General features: G+C 41.7%; 3 protein-coding genes across 3 annotated transcripts in view; all 3 read right to left on the bottom strand.

Annotated features, from left to right (window-relative positions):
• Nucleotides 1–15,892, bottom strand: part of LOC112564436 (involucrin-like) — a 28,317-nt gene that overhangs the window by 11,957 nt on the left and 468 nt on the right. The window lies entirely within an intron of this gene.
• Nucleotides 6,104–13,931, bottom strand: LOC112564434 (girdin-like). The gene has a single exon (XM_025239262.1). It carries the CDS (start codon nucleotides 13,927–13,929, stop codon nucleotides 11,200–11,202), a length of 2,730 nt encoding a protein of 909 aa, XP_025095047.1. The 5' UTR covers nucleotides 13,930–13,931; the 3' UTR covers nucleotides 6,104–11,199.
• On the bottom strand, nucleotides 13,923–14,894 carry LOC112564437 (paramyosin-like). The gene has a single exon (XM_025239265.1). The coding sequence runs from the start codon at nucleotides 14,877–14,879 to the stop codon at nucleotides 13,953–13,955; it is 927 nt and encodes a 308-aa protein (XP_025095050.1). The 5' UTR covers nucleotides 14,880–14,894; the 3' UTR covers nucleotides 13,923–13,952.

Below are 15,892 nucleotides of genomic sequence, written 5' to 3' on the forward strand. Positions count from 1 at the left end.
CAACCCACTACAACCTCAGTGTTATGGCCAGTGGGGAGGAGGGGTGTTGGAAGGGTCACGTTTCTGGTTTTGGCCCCTCCTCGGCAGATGATCAGTCCTAGGTACAGCGTTCAAGCCTGTCGGCATTCCGGCGGTATCAGGTGGTGTGTGACAGAAAGTAATCGATTTCAGCCCCTCCTACCCCTGATAATACCCAGACATTGGTAAGCAGGGCGGCACTGCCCTCTTGTTTGAACACACCGAAACCGCCCTGCCGTGCTTCTTACCGCACGACCTTGTCTATACCAACCTATTTCTACCATATACACATGGCACTTCTACCATACACACACGACTTTGATGATTAACCGATTTCTAAGATACAAGCGCGCACATCCAGCCTTTTTAATTAGTCTGTAGATAGATTGTGAAAAAACCTCTCTGTAATCTGCCATGCAGCATTTTTTCAGTAGCCATAGCAACCATCGAGACAACCCACTGACGCCGATTTGTTATGACAACGGCGATGTCTTCAAATGCAACTGCTGTTCACTACCGCTTAGTAATTGTAGTGAACATTTTCATCCAATATAACTTTTCATAACTGACAAACACGACATGTCTCTCATTCTGTAAATGTTCCTGTAAATTTTTAATTTCAATCTGAAATCGGCCGACCACTTTGAACGATATTAACATGATTTGCAAACATTCGTCACTAACTGCGCAAGAAATCATTACCTGCAACTCATCTCAACAACAAAAAGTATAATTCTTATACAGGTGGAATTATAAAGAGGTTCCTCTCCGCTGTAACTACTAGTGTAAAACTGCGAGACCCATGTCTGAATGGGTCTAGCTCCACAGAATACTTTTACTGTGAACCGACAATGTCTGAACATGCTCCTGGTCTCGACACCTAACACCCAAGGCAGCATGAAAGATACCTTTAATGTAGTTTACTATTTACCAAATGGGCAAACATTAAGTTCCCTCCGTCAGAGTAAAACCAGAAAATGAATCCTAGAATAAACCTTGCCACTAGCGGAGGGCAAAGGTTTTCCAATAAAGAATTACTAACACCGTGGTTCCTGGAGAGAGATCAATCAGTCAAGATAGGTAGGTAGTAGTACTGATGCCACTCTGCTGAGATTACTTTCATGATTTACTGCTAACTCTACATCTGTGAAAACATAGAAAGATAAGTTTTTCTTTCTTTTATTTTGAGATACAAGATCTTTACATTTTCAATTAGTGACAATTTTGATATAACGCGAACTCTCCCACCGAATCTTGGCTGAACGGATGAGACCCATTCTTTGAGATCTTCGTGCCGTTAAATGCAACATGCACAGGATGTTGACAGTTATTTGCCCCCCACCCTCCTCCCAAGCCTTTAAAGAAAATCTCGGCTCTCACGAATGCCCGCACAAGAAGGGTATGCTCAAGAGCAACGTGGTTTCTACGTGGGGAGGTGGAACACGTGAGACGAAGTAGGTGACAGGGATCTCCGCCGTGGTGTGTGCCGCTGCAATGTCATGATGCTCATTGCATGAGATCAACAAAGATGCTACAGCCATCTGTGTGCTCCCGAACAAACCGAAATTGGAAGTGGAAGATCAGCAAACTCACACGCTACATCCTGGCTGTATTCTAGCTATATCTCCCCCTCATTTCAAAAGGAGCACGATCATCTCGCCACAACATTTCTCCGAAAATCACAATCACCAACCTGCTAGTCCGTTCATATCGAAGACGTGTTTGTCGACGTGAAGCGGCCTACGGCATCGTCTGCCCTGGAGTGGAATGATACCCGTCGCCGTCGTCATGCATTCAAGAGACTGACGTTTGCTCCTCCCGTGAAAGCGGTCCGGCCAGGTGTAGCAACCAAGAAACGATTCTTCCTGTTTTCTTCCCAACCCTTCGCCCTGGGTTTGCGTGCTGTTCCGGCGTTCGAAACTCTGATGCAAATGAAATCGATGCACGCTCTCTCTATTAAAAAGTCATGCGTTTGTTGAGGCTAACGAGCAGGTAGGGTAGACCTCTGCTTATCAGCCGTACCTGAAGCTAGAGACGTATCATGACCAGAAGCGAACTTTTTTGTAACGTCGTTGTACGTTATGCGATCGGTGGCGGTGTAAAGAAAATGATCGCTCTACTGCCGGCATTCTCATACACGGACACATGCGCAACACCATTCGCATACCAGGTAGCTTCTTTGCCATGGGCGAGAATATGGAACAGAAACAAATCAACAAGGTTTATGTGTTCGTAGTGAAGCACCCTGTCCTTACAGAGCAATTGACTATTGAAACGACCACTGCACACGTGCCAACCTACGGCCGCCCAACATTCCAGACCAATCTGCCTGTAGGTATTTGATTCGATATTGAAGGTATGATTCCATTTGCGTCTTGGCACGATCATTCCCCACATTTACCCACATGAGTTGTTGACTCCTCTCCATTACAATTATCTACGTTACAAGCGACTGACTCGCCATCCCTAACACTTACCTACACGTCTTAAGTGGCGGAACCCCTAACTTATACTTGCCTACAAGTTAGGCGGTTGATCTCCTACCTTAAATGTTATAAGTGGCTGACTACATATCCTACGTTTACCTACACATCATAAATGGCTGACTTTCCCCAACCCTACATATGTCTACTGTTGTGAGTGGCTGATCTTACCGTTTGATTCTCGTTAGTTCTCGAACATCGTCCTGATTACTGACGGGTGCTAGAAATCAGCGATTCAGTTCCTCTGCCGCAGTTACGCCCACTTCACCACGTCTTTTGTATGACACTCACAGAAGTCACGAGCGATGTTTAAGAAAACCCCACAAGAACACCGAACAAGCAACTTAAATGGTCAAAATTAATGTATTGTAGGACAGCGAAGGGTCCCCGAAGGCTTGTCAACACTGCTCACAATCCGAACATGTATTGTGGGACACATATATTAATCAAGTATCAGCCGGCTATCCTCAAACATTGCTCCACCTGTCCAGAATACCGGAATGTTTTCAGAAAGTACTTCTTGTCACGCACAAATGCATCCCTACCGGAAATAAGCTTCATATGCACAGAGTTATAACTGCCCGATCTTACCTGCTAGAAACAAGGTCTCTGAACACACAATTATGACTGCCTCAATATCTAACACCCACATCTAATCGATCCTCGCTCTTGAGGCCCGAAGGTAACATTGTTCTGAACTGCGTTATTTGTGCGACAGCCCCCCCCCCCTCCCACACTTTCTCCCCAAATGTCTTATCATGTCAACCGATGGCCAAGACAACCCCCTCCCCTATCCTTTTCAGCATTTTATTACATATACACCACGCTTTGAGGAAACGGCGTAAATCCGCCACGTACCCCGTTAAACAAATGAGGACATACACAGCCTAAAATAACCACTCAAACGGCAGCGACACAATGCGCGTAGAAATGTTGTTGAGAAAATTCGCTCACAACTTCTCCACACAGGACACACGGAGCATGCCCCAACGGCTGTAGTCGCTCGCGCGCGGCGTGCCTACTGTCACACGAAATGGGCGCGAAATCTCCCCCCTCTCCAAAACCGCGCCCACTCAGCGGGTATGCAAGTAGTCTCATGACATCACATGACCATCGTTTTCGAAACCAGGTAGAACTCTTCCCCCACTGCAACAAAGTTACGTGCATCCCCACTCACGTCCACAACGACGGCTGGTGCCGCACACAAGCAGACGTGACAACAGCGTCTGTACCTGCCATATTTGTTGCCTGGGCTCGTCAACGGGCAGCGACAGCAGACGATCGGCCAAAGTGAGCGCTACAACGGGTGTCGTGGTCTTTCCTACAACGCGCCGCACGTCTTTGTTCTGGAACAATCGCCACGCTGCAGAAGCCCAGAACAGGTCATGATGTCGTCATCGTCGTCGATATCTGGCGATAACCACGGTTGTTTCGCCGATAACACACAGAGCTCGACGGAATCGCAGCGTTCTCTTACCTCCGACATGAAAGAGCGCTCGCGTACACCTTCCCATTGATCGTTGCTTCTGGTTACACTACGGTCGCTGAGGGGAGGGGCGTTCAAGAAACTGCCCGAGTTCGTAAGGCCACGATGGCAGCTGTTAACAAACATTAAGGTTCTGGTAAGACGTACATCCGCCAAGCTAACCGCCTGCGCTGCCTCAGTACAAAACGGACACTTGCCACGGAAGCACATCTATCACAGTCGTAGAATGACAAGTACTTTGTGTGGGCTTCGCTGATAAACGCTTAAAAAATACTAACCTGGATATCTGGATAACCCTGACTGCAGAAAAAACTATTTGGCATTGTCAAAATGTGCTGCCCAAGCATTGTGATGGTGTTAGGATTACATATGTACTTTAAAATGGCTAGAAATTTCTTGTAATGCCTCCTTTAGCAAGGGGTGGGAACCCTGGGAACATGGGATTACCTCTATGATACTTCTATGACATCAACAACCAGCTATGAGGAAATGCCCACACTCCTGCTGCAGCATTTAAGGTATAAAACATGAACAGAACTTGTGCTTAAACTTAAAACCTGAGCTTGTGGCTGTATTGCCACCTAAAAATTAAAACCACTCTAACATACAGTGATGGAAACAAAATATCAAACCCACCAAGAATCCAGGTAGGAACATTTAATAGAATTTGCCTATCATCCCAAACAGGCCACAAACGCAGTTTTTTTCCAAACAATGGACACCATGATGATGTAGAAAGAACAGGACAACCAAACTTTCCCAGATTAAAATGAAAGCCAGTGTTAAAGATTTCAGAACTTCCACTAAGATTTACTTTAGGTACAGTGGAAGATACAATACAACTTTTACTGACCCCAAGGGGCAGTTCGAATATAATATAATCATACTGTGCTTTTCCATATGTTCTCATTCCAGACTTCTCAAAGAAACCTTTCTACTGATCCTCAGTGTTGAAAGACCATATATTATATGAGAAAACAGCAAAACAAAGAATGGCAACATTCTTAACAGCCCATGCCATCACCAAATGTCTTTGGTCGCTATGGTAAAGCCAGCTTTCAGCAAACTGCAGTTTCCAAAAGGAGCACAAATCATTTTTTATGGTATTTAACAAAGGTAAATCTGTCTTGCATTAAAAGAATAAAAATGTAATGACTAACAAAAAGCACTGCAGTTTTTGTCTTATAGATTGGGGTTAACAAACTGGATTAGGCAAGTGAACATATATAATGAATCTATCCTGCATAATGACTGATGTCATTAATGTGGCAATCCATATAGATTTTGCTAAAATTTAAAAAAGTGATTGGCAGTTAATGTCTTATTTGATGTCACATAAACTTTTGAACATTGCTTAATCAGCTTAACTTGTCTCTACCAATAAAACATATCACTGTTAGCTTTTCCCTTACAGTTCAGGCCTGCGAATGCAAAAAACTTCACAGCTCTATAGTTCAAATTTATCGATACACAATGAGTTAAATTCTTTCAAATAAGTTAGACACCTAATTTTTATACTTGTTTAGTGTTTAAAACAAGAAACAAGGATTTCCTGGTTGATGGGATTGGTGGTTGGTGGCTTTAACACTAGTAAATGGAAAGCAGAGTTACCAAAATATAGATTCGGATTCTGGAAAGTGATCAGTTTCAATTAAAAAATGTGTACAAATAAAGTGCAAGTTAATATCGTCCATACATTGATTTAATCTTTATTATTTATACATTTTTATATCATTGGGATTCAATATGGTTAGAAAGTGCTGCTCTATAAACACAAAAAAGTGTTGCAAAAGTTTTCAATAAATTTTTACAATTTTGCACACTCTCATTTTTTAATTTGCATGGAGATTTGTGATCTTAGCTATTGACTTGATTATTATTTTGATTTTGCACCACAAGAAATGTTGAGAACTGCAAAAGAATGTGTTCGTTCAGTTCTGCCGAAGTGTTACAAAATAGTTTTATGCTTAAAACTTCTGTTCACTTGCAAGTATAATGCGAACATTTACTTTTTTGGCCATTTACATTAGGAGATAGATGACATATATATATATGGGTATGTGATACAACAGAAAAACAGTTCATGCAAACACCACAGCATACACAAAAGTCAAAGTATGTGTATGAAATAATTTAATAGATCCATAGTTTAACACGAATAATAAGTGTCATGGGGCTATAAAAACCCTCTATTTTCCCTGTGACTTCTTTTGCTTAGAAATACCAAACTTTGGAAAACATGCCTGTTATTAAACAGGTAATATGCATTTTACATTCACTGGTATCAAGTACAGATATCACTAATAACTGCACAACTCACCAACCAAATAAGTGACAGCACGTCAAAAATACACTCAAAAATAAACCCTGCATGATTCCAACTATTTTTGCAAACTCTGTCATGTATTTTATTTTTGTTATGAATTCGTCATGCCAGGTATTCCTGAGATTCTATCACAAGCTTTGATTTTGCTGACTGATGTCCAAGACCAGGATAAATTTACTGTTCCTAGACAAGGAATATAAAGAACCAAAGTTTCCTAAAGACTAGAAGCAAGAGCTTCAAGTTTTAGAAACAGCAGAAGGGTTGGTTGGGGAATATTAAGGAAATAAAAAAAACTCATCCGTTAAACTCCATAAATAATTGATTTGTTCACGTCTAATATTTTGATGCCAAAAAAAAAAAAAAAAAAAGAGAAAGAAAAGACAAAGAAAGGGTAGAGGAGACGAAACTGAGACTGTTTCAGAAACTAATAGGACTAGAATATAATCCTGCCCATACTTTGTTCATTAGTCTGTCGCCACTTTGTCCAATTGCTTTCCACAGCATAAAAGTGCCAAGTGATGAATGGAGGAGATTGATGAATGGTGTGGGGGTGGGGGAAGTGCTGGGGAAAGTGATACAAATAAGAACGTTGCCTTTAGCATAGCACGGCACCTAACTGGAAAACTGGAAGGGAGTGATCAAGAAATGAAATGGAATATTGTACACATCAAGTGCATGGTCAAATGATTAAGTGCATAATGTAGACTGTGTGTGCGTGCATGAAAATGACTATATCATTTGATGAAAAAAAAAGCAGTGCCTTCACCCAAGATAGTGTTAGAAAGTTTCCACTACAGGTTTGGATTAAGCAACAATCTCTCCAACACAAAGATCAAGAAAACTTGGGAAAGAAGAGTATATTAGTAGCATCACACTAAATTAAAAAAAGATTAAGCTCAGCAACACTGAAGGCAAAACTATTAGATGTTGATACACGAGCGTTGTCTACAGAATTTTCTGTTTACTGCCAAAACCTGCGATAAACTCTGCCTGCAACACCCTGCACTAATGTGAAGCTGTTACGAGTAGGACTTCTAATCAGCTTGACACCAACAACCCCACTTATTTCCTTCCAGAGCAGAGTTTGGGAAGTGAACCAAGGTTAAAACAAAACATTGCTGAGGGTGATGGCTGAAGACCTTGCAACACAGCATGCAACATCATTTTTTAAAGATTTCAGACAAAAACCTGAAAAGTTTGAATGGGATTTCACACCTCTGGCTGACATCCTTTAAGTGCTGGGGTGTACTACTAATGCCATATCATGACACCGTGAGGCCACTGGGCAATGTGCTTGGATAAAGTGCAGCTGAGAACAGCTGAGCCTGCACAACATTCATGATGAGAGCTACCTAGCTACAAGTATGGCCATATAGCTGGAGGGGCATGCCTACGGCTACCCTTCCTCTTTTCCTCCCAATTGCTATCATCACTGTCACCATTCACTGTGTGGTTCATTAGCCTCTAAGTCTCCCAGTGTCAATGAATGTGTGTGTGTTGGGGGTGATGTGGAGGTTCTGTAAGAATGAATGAAAAAAGAAACAATGTTGGCATCCAATCATAGCTAGTGCAACATTAAAAGCAAAACTGACGTCCGACTACAAGGTGTGCATCTTTCTACAGCAGCATAGAGACCAAAACAACACAAAAAGGTGCTTGTAAAATGAGTGCACATGCACGCACACACACATGCATGCACACAGTGCAATCCTGACAAAATCTTACCAGCTAAGAAATATGTTTCCTTTGGTATTGATGATGTACAAGGAAGTTGTAAAAACCCTTGTAACAAAGATCCTGACAGTAATTCCTTTGCGACTTCCCAATCCAATGTCTTATTGGTAGAAATAACTTTATAATCCACTTTGAAAAGATACAACCTGCTTGAGAATGCAGTCAAAAATAAGAAAGTCAGATCTGTTGAGGAAAAGTGTAAAAATTTACACCAATGAAGTTATTTTTCCTGCACAATAACTAAACATCAGCCATCAGGTCCTCCAAACCAACTCCCACGAAAATATCCAGTCACTGGTTTTCAATAAACAGATAAAAGAATGAAGTAAAGAGTTAGGGTTGGCAGTAAACATGTTTTCAGGGTGTCTAGGGCACATCCCATGGTTGGAGATTATAATCTTCTCCTTCAGTCACCTATACCTTCCTTCATAAAATCAGGTTTCCAACTTCAAGCCAGAGACCTGCTATGAATCTTCTAAATCAATAATAAGAGACCAAATTAAAGCTGAGGAAGATAATTTATGGTAAAAAGCAAGCAACAGTGAGACTGCTCAAGCACCCTAAAGCACTGAAGCATGATTTGTGCCATTTTATTACCTATGCATGTACATGTGTGGACAAAATAAAGAGTAAAAAATGTACCAAGTTATTTGTAACACAGTCAAGATACTTCCCATGTACTGGAATTCATCTGGCACCTGCAGCTTACAAGTCAATTAACCTTATAACATCTATCATGTTTAGCATGTGTGCTGGCCAAGGGCAGGTAACAATCAGGCTCATAGGGCTCTCTTACATCACCGAAAAGTGCAAATGTTGGAATACAAAGGCATGGGTAGTCGATTTGACCAGTCTGCAATTAGAGTACAAGCTCACATATGAAGCGCTGAGAAGCACTGCTGACCAAAAAGATAAGTACAAACTGCCAAGAATAAGACTGAAGATGAAACTTGGAATGTTACACCTCATCACAACTAAGCTGGCCAAAGAAAAAACAATATAGAGATAGTAATGAAGTTAAAACCGAGGACTAACTGCATCTTGATTAGTAAGGGAATAACTGGCAACAAAAAAACTGGGTTAAACTAAGAAAGAAAACTAATCCAATAGGTGAGTAAGTACAAGCCTACCAAAATAAAGAACTGTTTAAAGCAAGGACGGATATTAGTATAAATTAGTATTAGGAGTAAATAGCAAGAGAAAGCACTGAACATACACAGAGAATAAAGCAGTAGACTGTATGTGCCTGTGTGTGTGAGAGTAAATATATCCATGTACAGCAACATACTGCAAAATCTATAGAAATAACTTTTTATTTTTTGAAATGATAAGGTAAGATGCAAGAATACCTTCTGTCTCCTGAGTCAGACAGGGCAGATTGAAAAGAAGTGAACAAGATACAATAATCTTGTCTGAGAAACCATATTGTCACTTATTCTAATATCACAGACTCTTCTTGCATCATGACTCAAGACTCTGCTCCTTTGTATTCCTGGTAAATTCACAAGAGTTTCTCCATTCACTGACTGTATGAAAACTAAACTGTAAAAATGGCTATGTTAAACACATCGTTATACAATCAACAAACTTCCAGAACCCTGAAATTTGTAGGAGCTATAGATACCAACTGAAAGAAATTTTTTGAAAATTCCTTTAAAAGGCAACGAGAATTCCAAACCTATGACCTTGGTCTTCATTGATCATAGGACTTTAACACTGAATCATCCTGATTTTAGTAGTTGCTGCACTTAGCTATGCAACGATAAATGCAAAAAATGTTACCCCCCCCCCAAAAAAAAAAAAAAAAAAAAAAAAACAAAAAAACAACAAAAAAAAAAAAAAATCACCAATTCCATAGAAGCAAGGGAAGTAAGTCATTGTAATGACACTCAAAAATCAAAGTACTTTCCGAAAGAGCAGTTATCTTGAAACACTGCAGATCTGTACATACTTTTCAAAGTATCTTTTCATGCTCATTCTTGATGATTCTGAATGCAGATGATTCATCAACTTGACTGAAAACTGTTTGGAGATCAAACTCGACGTTACTATAAACTGACAGATCTTATGTATATATAAGTCAAAGTTAATGGCAGCATTAAAAGCAACCAGTAATTTTAGCAGATATGTGAATTTTGGCATCCATCTTTGTTCCAAATTTCTCCATTAAGAGAAGCTAAACTATGCTGACCAGGGTAGTAATTCCAAAAATCAATAAAATGTACAACTTCATTGCATAGTCTACATACAGTGTACATTCACAACATGGTGACATTGGATTGCATATTTTGAAAGGCATGATCAAATGTTAATTAAACAAATTCTTGAAGTCAAAGGCCAGCAACAGCTGAAATATCTGACTAAATGATGGATATCACACAGCATTTCATTAAAAGTGCATGTCCACAGGCATTGTAGAAAATGCACGTCTTAATTACTGCCCTATATATGTTCAGTTTTTTGGTGCAACTGCTAGTAAATTTCTACTGCAAGGAAAATGATTTATCTGTGAAATGAAAAAAATAAGGAAACTGAGATTCACAAAATATATTTTATAATTTAGTTTTTAACTTTTTGAACAAACACTTGACATTGAGAAAAAGATACCAGTATAGCAAATTCAAAAAGTCGACTGGTCACTAAAGCTCTTAAGATATTTAGGTCCAAAACACCAAAGTATCCAGATATTTTTTCTTTTGGTACTTTTTCAAAAAATAAAAGCACAGCCTTTCACAATACATGCAGACACTGAAACATCAAAGCCATGCAGACAACACATCTAGACTCAGAAGAAATCTATAAGTTCAAGATACAGAGCTTAATACCATCAAATTATGTACATGAGATCAACCTGAAGAAGGGTGGGTAGGTAAAAGTGAGATGGAATTTCAAGTAATCATCAAATGCATGTAATCTAATCAAACTCTGTGCCATGAAATTGGATTTTGGTGTAACCTCTTTTGGATAACGAAACCTTCCCACAATAAATACACACTCCTGAGGCAGAAGGCCTGGACATGTGCACCACATCCTGCAAGTGATGTACACTTTCCAGCAGGGAAAAAACCCTTAAGTGCAACTTCAAAATATGACCCAAAAGAGGAACAGAAATAACTAAACATGCTGGAGTCATGTCAGTCAAATCAAACATGTCAGTGTAAGCGGTTACTATGAAGCTGGCAGCTGCCAGTCATGGGTGAGGACTGACCCTCACGACAGGCTTTCTCTTCCACCTCCAGCCGTAGCTTTTCTCTTAGCCTTTCCACAGCATCTATATGGAAACGATGCAGCTCCATGGGATCTTTGGGAAGTTGTTCAGGGCATCCTGACTCTCCAGTGCTGTGCCTTCGAGGAGAAGGCAAACAAACAGAACTGGATAACAGGCCCTCATTAAAGTATTCTGGATTGCATAAAGCTTCACCAGATGTCTCAGCATTCTTACTTGTTTGCTCCAAATACGAGCCATCTAAACAGTCTTGAGGGGAAAGCTGCAGACCTGGAGGCAGTGACACTTCTGCACCAGGATGCTGCACGTGAAAGAGTTTAGACTGATGCTGAAAGTGGCTGGGTGGGAGGGTCATATGCTCGGACCCATGTCCGATTCTGTATTCCACAACTTTGTTGAAGACAGCTGGTGTTGAGTGGAACTGAGGTGTAGGAAGCTGACAGCTCTGCAGTCGGAGTATGTGCAAATCCTTCTTTTTAAGTTCAGATAAGAGGCGAGCTTTGTCTTCAACCAGGATGGCCTCTCTTTCTTGCAGCTTCTCTTCGATGCTGGACAGCTCTTCTTCTAGCAGGCGCTTCTGTCGCATGAGCTGACGCTCTGTCTCATCCTTCAGCAGCAGCAGCTGTTCCAAGTGTCGCTTTTCTGCCTGGCAGTGGGCAAGTTCTGCCTGGCGTTGCTGCAGCAGCTGATGGCAGTGCTCTAGTTCTTCCACCTTCTCTTGCAAGGTCTCTTTGTCATGCTGCAGTGCCAGCTCTTGCACGTTGCCTTTCCCTATCTGCTCTGACAGAAGCTTGGTGTTGCTGTCCCTTTCATGTATCTGCTGAAGAAGCTCATCTCTCTGTTTCTGCAGCAGCAGCAGCTGACGTTCGAAGAGAGACTGTGACTCCAGCAGGCGCTTAGGAGAATGGCTTAGTCCCTCTTCCACTTTTAGCACAAGAGCCTCCTGCTCCTTGATCCTCAGTTGCAGATAAAGGTTCTCAGTCTTGTGAGACTTATTTTCCTCCAGAAGCTTCACCACCAGCTCCCTAAGGTGTTCAGGGTCCTCAGGCAAGCCACTGGTGCTGATGTTCAGGGCATCTGGTGCAGGGGCAGGGAGCCTGGTTGGTCTAATCCGGCTTTGTGACATTGACTCTCGCTCTAATGCCTCATGAAGGAGTGCACTCTCATTGGCATACACTGCCTTTGTCCTCTTGATATCCCTTCTGAGGCGCTTCATTTCTTTCATGATATCTGCATCTACACCTGCAACAATATCTGAGTCAAAGTCGCTGCTCATCATCATGCTGTCTGATGATTCTAATGATTGCTCAGAACTCGCATACATCTTCTTGCCTGTCAGCTCACTCAGCTTCACTTTCTGTCTTCTTGTTTCTTCCTCTGGAAGTATGACCTCTTGATGGTCAATGCTTGTTAACTGGTTTAAATCATCACCTTTGCTGTCATTTTCCACCTGTTTTCTGCTGGAATTACTGAGAATTTCTAAGTCTGCTTTTATCTTTACCTTCTCTTTTGTTGCTGGTTCCACATGCTCTATGGTAGTCTGCATGGTCTCAGACTGCTTTCTGAGCTCTGTGTGAGTATGCATAAGCAGTTTCCACTTCTCTTCAAGTTCCAAGATGTGACTGTCTTTTTCAGCCAAAAGATTTTGTAAATACTTAACAAGTTGGTTTAATTCCTCTTTATTTCCAACAGATGCTTTCATATTTTTTTGCGTTTCCATAAGAGCTGTCACTTTACCTTGGAGCTCTGCAAGCCTCATCTCTTTGCTGAGGTTTTCTTGCTCCAGTTTTGAAATCTTCTCCGAGAGGCCCATAGAATTTTCTTCACACTTCTCTGAAGATATAAGTATCAACTGCTTTTCGAGCTGTTTGATGCGGTGCTTAGACAGCTTCAGTTCCTCTTCTGAGCACCTGAGTTGTTGTTGAAGGCTTCTTGACTCATGTTCTGTAGCAGCTTTTACCTCCTCACACAACTTACACTTCTCCTGCAATGATTGGACATTTTTCTCCAGAACAGCACACCTCTCTTGCAGTGATCTGATGCTTTTCTCAAGAATGTCACACTTCTCCTGCAAAGACACACTACTGGCTATTGAGGCGTTCAGGGTGTCTTGATGAAGCATGATACTGTCTCGAAGACTCTTGCATTCTGCTTTCAGAGAGTCATTGCTCTTTTGTAGTGTATCCAATTCCTTTTTCAGAAACCGGTTATTTTCCTCAAGAACCTCACAGGTGCTCTGCACTGTATTGTTGGTTTCCTGTAGTGTGTTGTTTCGTTCCCACATTAACTTAAGCTTTTTCTTCAGAGTAGTGTTTTCCTCCTGAAGTGATAAACCATTCTCCATCACACCTGCATCAAAGTGATGATGCTGCCCATAGCTGGTCTGAAGCTTACGCAGATTTCCTGCCTGTACTTCGCAACACACCTGCAAGCAGTCATTCCTCTCTTGCAGTATCCGGATACTCTCTTCTAAATAGTTGCACTTCTCCCTCAGGCCAACAGATTGTATGGAAGGACAATGTTCCTGCTGATCATGAAATTTCTTTTGTAGAAACACATTCTTTTCCTGAGACATTTTTATGTTCTTCCTTTCCAGAATGCTCCACCTTTCTAATAACACAAGCAGCTTTCTGATGTTGGTGTCAACAACCAGCATAACATCTGTACTTCCACAACTGTCTAGTACTTTTTCACCATCTGCTGATGTTGAATCTCACTCTCTGAAGAACTCCTATCTGCATCTAACCATTTCAAATTTGCCTCTAGGATTCTGCACTTTTCTTCTAGTTCTGCAATCTTCATTTCCAAAAATTGTTTTAGCTTTTCATTTTTCTCAGATATTACGATGTCCTCTTTCTCCTCTTGCATTTCTGAAATGTGTTCTCTTAAAGAAGAACACTTCTCACCAAGTATTCCATGGCCTTCTTGCAAGATCTCACATTTCTTTTCAAGGTGCAATCTTTTAGCTGTCTCTTCTTTTTCACTACAAGCACCTTTTTGCACAAACAAGGCTGATGGCAAAGAGTCACAATGATCCTCTAATGCTAAGTTTCTGTAATTTGCTGATTCCAATTCTTCTCTTTGCAATCTGCAGCATATTTTAAGTTCCTGACATTCCTCCTCTAAAGATCTGCAGTATTCTTCTAGAGAAAGCCTGCATTTTTGTAACTCCGCACACTCTTTTCGCAAAACTTCACACTTTTCTTGCAGCTCAGAAGTGGAGTCTTCTAGTGTGTCACACTTTGCCTGGAGCACATCACTCCTCTGCTGCAACTCCTCTCTTTCTCTGTAGAAAAGCTGAAGTTGGGTGGACAGCTTCTGCTCCAAACCTATTCGCTGGGTTTCCACAGTAATTAAACGACCAAGGAGCTCACAATCAGAAAAATCAGAAGGTTTTTTCTTATCCTTACACCTGTCATCTAAACTATGACTACGACCAGCATGAAGAGCAGCTTCAAACAATGGACATCCAGTGCATGATATTCCATTTCCTGCTGCCTCAGCACCTTCTGCGCACCCCCGAAATCCCTCCCCCTCCTGGTGCTGTTGCAGATGATCATGACCACCACCACCACCATTCCCTCCACCCTCATCACCCAAGGACATGGTGAGGCTGAAAGCATTGACCAGCCAATGAAACAAGCTATAGTAGCGCTGCCTCACCTCCAGACAATCCTGCCGAAGGCATCGCCCATCAAACACCTCCCACACACTCCCTGTTCCCATCTGGTCACGGTCAAAGTCCCCAGTGGTTGCTCCTGCCTGGCTGACAGTAGCAGAGGTGAGTTCCCATTCCAGAGGTAGGTCTTGACCAGACTGCTGCGACATCTCTTCCAGCTCCTCCAGAAAAAGTTCCTGGGCAGAGCTTGCCTCGCTCTCTCCCTCAAAAACAGGGCCTGGATCATTATCGTCAGCAAATACAGTCTTTGACTCTTCACTATTGGTGCCCCTAGGCTGCTGGCTTAGCAGTTCTTGAAACACTGCCGCCATCTGCTTCTTGATCTCTCCCCGATGTAAGATCGACACAATTCTCTCTGCAACACGCCCGTGACGACTAAGCGCACCAGAGACAGTGTGTGTGGAATCTGAAGTAGCCTCAGCTTCTTGATCAGTGCTGGGGATAGACTTGAGACTGAGTGAGGGTAAGCGTTTACTACACTCAGATACGATGCTCTGCAGTTCATGTTGCATGGTTTGACGTAGGCCCTGGGTATGAGAAATGGCTATCTGTTCCAGAAGCACATCTCGCACTTCTGCCAGCTCCTGTACACAGGCAAGATCAGTACAGGGCATATCACCATCTCAGTGAATAGAGCTGAAAACTTGCGGGATCATTCAAAACAATGGCATAGGCAAAAAAAAAACAAAACAAAACAAAACAGCAACTGTGGTATCCAATTTCAATAGCTTGTAGTACTGTGAAATTTTTTTCTTGGCAGCACTCAAAAACTGGTAGTATGCTACTGGGTTATAGTTAGCAATCAAATGATCTGCACCCTCTACAAAAGAGGTAAAAAAATATGCTACAAACTCTTCTCCAGAAAACTAGCATTTAAGAGCTATCATACAAACTTGAAATTTATGTCTTATTTGCTCAGAGGGAAACTACAAAAGTACTC

This window comes from Pomacea canaliculata, linkage group LG5 (genome assembly GCF_003073045.1).
Source record: "Pomacea canaliculata isolate SZHN2017 linkage group LG5, ASM307304v1, whole genome shotgun sequence".
NCBI lineage: Eukaryota > Metazoa > Mollusca > Gastropoda > Architaenioglossa > Ampullariidae > Pomacea > Pomacea canaliculata.